General features: G+C 39.7%; 1 protein-coding gene and 1 long non-coding RNA gene across 2 annotated transcripts; one reads left to right on the top strand and one right to left on the bottom strand.

Annotated features, from left to right (window-relative positions):
• Window positions 1-22: 22 nt before the first annotated feature.
• On the top strand, window positions 23-7,288 carry zc4h2 (zinc finger, C4H2 domain containing). Its single transcript, XM_023395995.2, has 5 exons — window positions 23-179; window positions 872-1,043; window positions 1,303-1,475; window positions 6,057-6,219; window positions 6,587-7,288. The coding sequence occupies exons 1-5, from the start codon at window positions 127-129 to the stop codon at window positions 6,698-6,700; spliced, it is 675 nt and encodes a 224-aa protein (XP_023251763.1). The 5' UTR covers window positions 23-126; the 3' UTR covers window positions 6,701-7,288.
• On the bottom strand, window positions 7,231-8,736 carry LOC111646487 (uncharacterized). The gene is made up of 3 exons (XR_015436455.1): window positions 8,131-8,736; window positions 7,877-8,029; window positions 7,231-7,766 (listed from the first exon to the last, which is right to left on the bottom strand). It is a non-coding gene; the product is annotated as an uncharacterized LOC111646487 (long non-coding RNA).
• Between the last annotated feature and the right edge of the window lie 549 nt (window positions 8,737-9,285).

Here is a 9,285-nt window from a genome sequence, read left to right as displayed (position 1 = left end):
TTCACATTGCGGGCGCGTGCTCTTGTGCGCGTTCACCCGGGCTATTGTGTTTTTATCAACAAGGAGACCACCGTGGCCTTACGGGTAACAGAGCCAGCCAGCTGAAAGACAAGGGACCGCTAAACCATGGCGGACGAACAAGAAATAATGTGCAAATTAGAAAATATCTTGGAAATACGGTAAGACTTGGTCGTGGAATGAAATCAGTGGTTGCCAGATGTTTGACACCGACTGTGTACATTATGTTAGCTAACGTTAGCCGGCCAAGAATAAGCCCCAGGCTTCGCTTTTGTTGCTGAGCTAGCTAACATTAGCCGGTCTGCTGTGAACCCTTTCACTAGGTTTTTGCTCCTCTTGTATAACGTTAGCTTGTCTCCGACAGGCTTACCAGACAATTGCTACAGGTTAAATAACAGATGAATACACACGAGCTGTAGATAGGGTGCATGTTCGGATCATACACGTATCAACAATCCAGATGTGTATCAACAAAATGCCAGATGTGCGCTGCCAATAATTGCTGTGGGTAAGCTAACTACTTAGCTACAGGCTTAGCGGTCTGTCAATAATTCACTTCACGGTGGCAGAATGGTGTTTATTTACCATTGTGTTTTCTTTGCAAGAATTGATAACAAAGTAAGAGAACAGATTAGTTCACGGCTGGAGTAATTGGGCAATCCATTTGACATTAATGCAGAACATCTATTAGGTTTTTGTACTAAATTTGCACAAATTGTAAGCAATGCATATATGATGGAAAACAATGTGTGTTGGTTTAAATTTTGTTGTTTTTGTGAAAAAATCTCTTATTTGCATTTGTTAGAAAGATTATTTGACAGCTGCTGTCTTTTGTCTGTGCCACTCGCTTCAGGAACAAGACTATCCAGATGCAAAAAATCAAGTCTCGTCTGAAGATTGAGTTTGAGGCTCTGGAGTCCGAGGAGAAACATCTCAAAGAGTACAAACAGGAGATGGATCTCCTTCTACAAGAGAAAATGGCACATGTGGAGGAGCTGCGGCTCATCCATGCAGATATCAATGTGGTGAGTGAGTGCTACACAGACAAAAGAAGCCTCTATAGAGGAAGGGTGACTGAAATCTCAGTACAGCTTTAAGATGAGTACAATTCAGCAATGGTATTGACAATAAAAATATTTGACCAACAACAAATAATAAAGATATTGTGGATTCAATTTCAGTGCCAGTAATATTATCAGTGTTAAATACACAATGTCTAGGCAAACACAAATAGTTTATCCTGAGCATATTTCATGTACATTTCTCAAATATCTGTCCTTTCAGATGGAGAGCACCATCAAGCAGTCGGAGAATGACCTGAATAAGCTGCTAGAAACAACTCGCCGCCTGCATGATGAGTACAAACCTCTGAAGGAGCATGTTGATGCCCTCAGGATGACTTTAGGTCTACACAGACTCCCTAACCTCAATGAAGAAGAGGAGAAGCTCTCCTTAGAGTAAGTATACATACACATAAACAAACTCACACACAAAAAGCATGCAAGGCACACTGAAGTTCTTTTGAGCAGATGTTGCTTGATGCAGTTGACACACATGTTTTATGTCATCTTTAGGTTTCATAAAAGTTTCTTATTAACATAGGTTACAGGTTTTCACAGCCATTTTTGACGCATGTTGTACATCGGAATACCTACAAAAGTATTTTTGACTACATATTAAAGGTAACTTTCAACATGTGTATGATACGCTTAAGCATGCAATGAACAGTTTTCATTTTAACTTCATAACTTCATTGCTTCACGTCATTCACAAACACAAAATACAGTAAATGTAAAATCCTGTCTTTATGGCACATCTTCAGTGTAACCACACAGATTCTCCTATATAAAGTACGACACAAAGACAACAGAAGCTCACTTCCAGTGCAAAGGGAAAGGGGAAAATATAGCAGCTAGCTGACTATATAAATATTAATTGGTCACAGTCAAGGTACATTTGATTTGCATGCCTCACAGAGTGATTGCCGCAACAGATGACATTTCAGTGCACATCGTCATAGTGTTGCTGAACAGAATGTGATGCATGAAGTACTATGAAAAAGCATTAGAAACAAGTATCTTCATATTGAAATTGTGTACTGTGCAAAGTCCAAAGTCAATCAGCTCACAGGGACATAATAAGTAATTTTGTTGATATTGTGTAATTATACATGACAGTGCAGATAAATGTAGCATAAAGTATACAAAGAAAAATTATCCAAGAATTGAGCTTTGTGGCACACCACAGAATTACGAGGCGGCTGCCCTCTGTCAAATTTTGTGCCGTCTCCAGCTCTCAACAAAACTCCTGAAAGGGTGTCTTCATGAAAACCTAAAACAAGTATTTCAATCAGTTGAATTCTGTAATTTGGAACTGCAGTTGTGGCATGACACCAATGTGGTGGCACTGTAACTGCCAAGAGGAAGAATAGAGATGCAACTTTCCTCAAGTTAAGTAAGAACTAAACTACAACGTGTCCCTACAGCAGGAATGTGTCAGGTGGTGCTACCCTGATATTTAGTGGTTCAAACTGGTTATTATTTTGTATCCAAGCATGTCCCGTTTCTTAAAAAGGTTTCCTAAGTAAATGTTACATTCCCATCAGTAATCATGAGGGCAAGTGAAACAGTGCAGACATCACCTGATTATTACAGGCATTTAACAAGTAATAATTCATGTTACTGACGAGATAAGTAAATTTAAATTTAACCACAAGAAGTGGAAGGGAGCAGTAATGAAGAGGATCAGACAGGACGAGGTATCAAGGCAAGGGTGTGAAGTCATTAGGACTGTTAAACACAAAGCTGACATTTACATGATTTTAATGTCACGTTCTATTCACTTTCATTCATCTTCCCCAAAGACATTTTAAGCTACCTGAATTGTAGTGTTTTGTAAATACTTCAAAAGTAGATTAAAACAGACAAATCTTCCAAAAGAGCAAGCTAAGTAGTCAGTTTAAAAACTGAATCTGTACTGCAAACAGAAAGTAGCATAGCCATTTGACACACCGTCATTGTGGATATTTAAGAGATGAGATATTAAGTTGGGGGCATGAGTTAAACCTTGTCTTGTTGTTATACATTTCCAGGAATAAATTGAGCAGATTTCTGAGTTAACCTGAAAATGAAAATGCAATTTGACCAATGTAGTGTAACATTGTGCAATAGTAAATCTGTAATCAAAGCATGCATATAAATAGCTACAGTTAATAATTTTCCTGACAGTCATGTTGGGTGGTGAGGGATAGTACATGTTACAGCAGTCACATATGCTAGTGGCTGGTTTAGCAGCGTAACCAAAATTTGGAATGTCGCCGTGGCGATGACGGGATGGTTGTAGGTCATGAGAATCTGGGACTACTGCCTAGTAGAGATGTCTATGCTAGGATCAGATGGCTCAGATGTCAAAGGCAAATTGTAGTTCCCTGCCCTCTTGTCAGTGTGTCGTAGTCTTTTTGTGAGGATGGGAAGTGCAGATAACAGGGTGGGGCTTATTCTTTAGGCGCTGCTAGATGGAGCGAAGCTGAAGTGTGATGCAGTTTGGTTATGAGACAGATACTTCCCTACATTAAGGGAATATCATTTGAGTGGGAGATAATCTTACTGTGTGGCCGTCAGTGGTCTGAAAAACCTGAATGGTTTGTCTGATTCTATTATTTAGTCTCTGATCTTTATGGGTTGTTGGCCAAATGTCCATGGCCCTTATAAAATCTTTGGAATATCTCAAGCAAGTGGGACATTGTTTCTTGAAAGTTATGTTTGGTGCACCATACACATTTCAATCACTTCCGTTGTACTGGTGGTGGCGGCAACAGAAGCAGCAAATATCTTAAAACATTGACCTATTAAATCAACACTACAAAGTCTGTGAGACTAGGTACCATGAGGAGTAAATGGAAAAATAGCAGTAGTAGTACTTATCAAAAACTCTGCATGTTTAGAAAAATATTTTTTCTTCATGTAATGTTAGAGTCTCAGTAGCTAATTTTACATTCTTTAACATGTCTAGGTGGTAACATTGAGGACCTTTTGAATATTTTAAAGCTTAAAGACAAGTTTTCTGATAGGGGTTCTCTTGATGAGACATGCGTGTCTGCCTATTCAGAAATTCAGATCAAACTAACTTTCCCCTTTGTCCAAATTCTCTGGCTCCAGAATCAGAGACAAAGATGCTATTATCCACCACATTGCTGGCACACAGAGAGGGGCTGGCAGGTAGAATCTGAACTCACAAACGGCTCTCTGACGAGCGTCAATAGTAGATGATTGCACAGTTCACTATAGAGCAAATCTTAGCCGTTTGTGCTACAATATGAAAGTGAGGTTGATCCCAGTGGTGGATTAGGAGACTCAGGTAACCCAAGGGTTAGCTTTTGTTAATTTCATCATGCACATTTTGATTTGTAAGAGTTAAATAGAGAAAGAGAAACACCCAGTGAATGACTCTATCAAGCTCTAAATACAGAACAGTGTGCAACTGGCCAGGAGCCTTTATGACGAGTGACTGGGTTATTTATGGGGGAGGGGTGTAATAGGGCCATGGGTCATGTTCATGTTTTCAAGTGTATGTTAGGACAGTTATAGAGAAATCCTTTTTAACTGAGATTATTTTCTTCTATTGTACATTGTGCTAAAATACAGAAATGATTCTAACCCCTGCTCACTTTTGGATTTTCTTTCCAACTCAGAAGTGCTTAGGGGATTTTAAAAAATGAATTGTAACTTCTCATTTTTGTTGGGTGGGATGTTGCATGTACTGCAAATTTCCTTAATGAATAAATAGTGGCATAACAATTCTCCAAACTAATTTAAATTTTTTTTAATCTTACCACAATTAGTTTTTGTTACATTAGTGAAGTTACGAGAGGTCAACAGCTGCAGCAGTGGCAGTGGGTCAGGGCTGGGGTATCTTGGTTCCCTTATCCGTATCACTATATAAGATTGTGGTTTCGTTCACGGTTTTAGAATCGTTTCACCCATAAAAATTAAGAGCTTTAGTTTTGAGGCAGAGTGCTGAAACACTGCTGCTCTGCAAGCTGACAGCATTGTTGGCAGGCTGACTTCTCAGGCTTTGTGCTGTGTGGAAGCTTGGATGAGTTCATTTCTGACCAGGTGGTAGTTATCTCCGTTTGACTTCATGGTGGCATGCTCCTCGAATGTTCCCTGAGTTTACGAGATAGTCAGAAAGTTGTGGCTTGTCCACTGTTGTTCTTCAGTGGTTTTTCTTTGAGGACAGAACTCATCACAGAGACAGATTTATGATGGTGTGTGGGGAGATGTTAAAACTATCACTCACATTTTGCTGCCAGCAAAATCATTCTAGAGTCATTTTACGTAATAGTAATAGTGCCTACTGCAATTGTATTACAAGGTGTGATGGAACAACTTTGGAGAAAATTAAGTCACACCTCACAGGCCTGTGGAGTGTTAGGTACATTTTAAGCTACTCAGCGAGAGTGATACATCAGCACAAAACAGAGCACTCTACACCTCAGTAATGGCAAAAAGAAAAAAAAATCCTGGCTGAAATACTAACTTATATGAAAACAAGAATGATATATCATCCGTATCAAATAAACTTCTATTAACCATGAATTATTGTAATGAGTGTGGTAATGTAGTGCTTGTAAATAGGCTTTGATACAGGAAATACAACCTATTAAATTTGTCCTGGGAATGCTCAAAGTTCTTCTCTATCATAAACCTATTTTGAGAGAAACCAGAGAGCGTAATGAAATGGGATATCACTTTTTTTTTTTTTTTTTTGAAAATGGGCCAGTCAGGCATAAAGTCCAAGGCCAAATTTCTTTCCCAGCCCTCTCTTGCCCACACACACAGAGACACACTCGCATGCATGCAGACAAACACTCTCACAATGACTGTACTTTTGCTCACAGTTGAACGTATAAAGAAGATATCAGCTCAACTATTATTTTCTCCAATTCCATCCATCCCCCCATACACAGCATAGATGATCATAAGCTCTAAATAAGAATCGCATCTAGCTGGGTTCTTCTCTTTCTTTTCTTTCAACAGTTACTTTGAGAAGCAGAAAGCCGAGTGGCAGAAGGAGCCACATGAGCCCGCCATCCCAGAATCCCTTGCTGCTGCTGCCGCGGCAGCACAGCAGCTTCAGGTGTCCAGGAAGCAAGATGCCCGCCAGACAGCAACCTTCAGACAGCAACCCCCACCTATGAAGGTATTACTCCTGTTAACTTTAACTACCTTCAATAGGGATGTAAAAGTAAATTCTTTTTTTTAATAGTCAGTGGATGGTCTGAGCTAATAAAAGCAGCCATTTTAGGCGTAAGTCACAGCTGATTAAGCTGCACTTTGGATAATTTCTTTCCTAATGATAAAAGGCAGTGTGAATTTCCAAGATGTAATTGGCTCTGAACTATGCCATACATGGAGAAAATGGTAAGAAAACAAACAACCCTAGATGTAAATGAATAAAAGGCTAGGCGTTGTCAGGTACCACCAGACCAAGTTCCTTGCTTATCTCTACAAGACAACAAAAACATCATGTGAAGTAACTGTTCTGAAATTTTCTCCCCTCTCTCCAGGCTTGCCTGTCCTGCCATCAGCAAATTCATCGTAATGCTCCCATCTGCCCATTGTGCAAAGCCAAGAGTCGCTCCCGCAACCCAAAGAAGCCCAAGAGGAAGCCAGATGAGTAGATCCTACTCCACCTTCAGCTTCAGTAGGGTTTAAAGGGAACTGGTCCAATACACTGATTGAAGATAAACCATGTACATAACAGTATATGGTTGAAATAACAGATCTGTGCTTCATTCAGTCCCCACTTTAATAGTAACTTGTTAAATAATCTGTCAACAATTGATCAAGGATCCAATAATGTCATTCTGTTGTTTGTTTTTATTAGTGCTTTGGATGTGTTTATATGTAACTGTATGACTTCCATAGTAGGTTTACTAGCCCCTAAACATTGTAACTGCAATAATGCAAAAAGGGAACTTGATAAAATGTCCAAATAACTTTGCCCACCTTGCTATTGTTTATTGCCTTAGATATTGTACTGTGTTTCCTAATTTTTTAGTGCATGCGCGCTTCCATGACTGTCTGTTGTGTATTATTTGTGCTGATATAAAATTGAATAGTTTTAATTGCGAAGTTAAATAAAACACAATGTTGTTTTAATGTTTACAGTGTTCAAGTGACCACAAACTGGACAAAAACTTGCTTTGGATAGTGTTGTGTTTAACTTTAATACAGTGATAACAAAATAAATGGCTGTTTTGTACTGACCTTGTTACCATGTTCTTCTTTTGTGCTCAGAACAAAGGCTACACCCTTGTTCTAGTGGTGTGAAGGTAAACATCAACCGCTGTATCTTAAAAAGGTAACACAGTCAACATATGGATCAATGTTTATTGGGCAAATGTGTGGGTTTGGCCTGTGTGTGAAAATAAGAGGTAGGAATATGTTTGACTCCACCACAACATTGTCTCTTTTATGGTATTAATACTTTGCCCATCATGTCTGCAGCTATCTGTCTGGAAAAGGACAGCGAGGTCTTGCTAAATGAGTTCCTGTAGCGTTTTTGTCAGGGTGACCCCTCATTTCATCTGTTGCCAGGGCAACTCCACGTTCCTTAGTGGTTGCTAAGGCAACCCCAGGTTGCTGTGACCCGCATATCTTCACCAAGTAGTTCCTCCCAAAACCAGTGAGGGGCATCGGAGGACTTAGGGAAACTTTGCACAAACTCGCCCCACTCCTATAATCCTACAAACAAGGAAGAATTGTTTAGGTCAGTAAATATCAGACCAGTCCAACTGGCATAAATATTAGTGACAGGTATGACATGGAGTTGGTCTGTACTTAAAGTTACTTACCTCGTGGCTCATGTGTGTGCTTAGTCTGGCCGTCAGTGTTTGGAACTGCAGTTGTGTCTTCTTCCTCCAGATAAAACTTTTCAAGGCCAGAAAAGCTTGTTCCTGCTCACACACACTGCAGACAGCGGGATCATGGAGCTCCACCTCTGCAGCCTGCCACAAAAGATAAACACACCGAGTGAAGAAATCAGGCATTTTTCTACAGTTATATCGACCACATCGTAAAACTGAGTCACATAAAATCGTCTCCTGACCCGTCTCATCTGCTCCTTGATGGTTTTGAGCCTCAGCATTGAGATGAGTTGAATTGGAACGGGCTGGACTTCGGGGCCTTGACACATGAGGCCGGGGGAGGATTGGTGTCTGTCCCGTTTGGTACAGTCAGGGAGAGGGAGGTTACTCTCTCTGTAATCTCTTAACTCGCCCCCTGCTATAACTTGTCTTCCAGTTTCATACCTCTCCCTCCCTCTGCCTCCTTTATGTTTATTATTTCTCTCCTTCTCCTCCTCTGCTGAGGGGTATGGGTGCTGCTGTTTAATTTGAACACGAGAAATCATTGTTCTGCAGTAACTTCTTAGGGCGTCCTCCTCCATATTGTAGAAACTACAACACCTGGAAGCGGTTTAAATTGTGTCTCATGAGTTAGACGGCGACATTAGGGTAATAATCCCTGATAATAACTGATTCTAACGTTTACGTAGTGACGTTAGGTTAACAAGGTGAAGCTAATAAACCGAGTACCTTAACCACGTATCTTCTTCCGGCCCTGCCAGACTATTCTGTGGCGTTTTGAAAGGTTTGAAACTACAAACAAAAGTCATTAAGAATATGATTTTCCTCTCCAACAAACTGTGTTTACCCCTCTTCTTTTACTGTTTACTACAGCCGCACTTCCCGCTATCGGTGCATCACTACCGCCCTCTGGTGGTCGACACGAGCACGTGAAGGAGAATTATTTAGATGCCATTCAAGGAATTTATTGTCATCAAGTTTATTTACTATTAATAATATCACCTGATTCGTTCACACTGTCATATATATGTGTATGTCGATAGATAGATAGATAGAAAGATAGATAGATAGATACTTTATTTATCTCCTAGGGGAAATGAATGTGTCCATTAGCTCATTGTTGATAATAATAATATTAATGATAAAAACAGTTGATAATAAATAAACAATAATAATTAGATTAGTCCACTTCCTTTGGCTGAGGTGTTGTGTATATATATATAATATGGTATTATTTTTTGTTACTACAATCAACTGTAATGTGGGAAGTAAAAAATGATCGTTTGGCAAACCTTTGATACAATATCACATATGTACGAACAGAATCATTCTAAACTGGTGATGTGTTGGCTTTACATAACTTGGCAGTGACATATAATGCTATTTTGTCTGGGGTA

The sequence above is a fragment of the Seriola lalandi genome, unplaced genomic scaffold (assembly GCF_002814215.2).
Source record: "Seriola lalandi dorsalis isolate HSWRI2012SDOR001 ecotype SW California unplaced genomic scaffold, Sedor1 jcf7180002054971, whole genome shotgun sequence".
In the NCBI taxonomy this organism is placed as follows: Eukaryota; Metazoa; Chordata; class Actinopteri; order Carangiformes; family Carangidae; genus Seriola; species Seriola lalandi.
Note: the sequence above shows the minus strand (reverse complement) of the source record. Positions and strands in the feature narration are given on the sequence as shown.

What these genes read in the sequence shown, in the direction of transcription:
- zc4h2 (XM_023395995.2), top strand. Translation starts at nt 127, where the DNA reads ATGGCGGACGAACAAGAAATAATGTGCAAATTAGAAAATATCTTGGAA. An exon ending in GAAAATATCTTGGAAATACG is followed by an intron (nt 180 to 871) that starts GTAAGACTTGGT and finishes CACTCGCTTCAG; the next exon opens with GAACAAGACTATCCAGATGC. An exon ending in AGCAACCCCCACCTATGAAG is followed by an intron (nt 6,220 to 6,586) that starts GTATTACTCCTG and finishes CCCTCTCTCCAG; the next exon opens with GCTTGCCTGTCCTGCCATCA.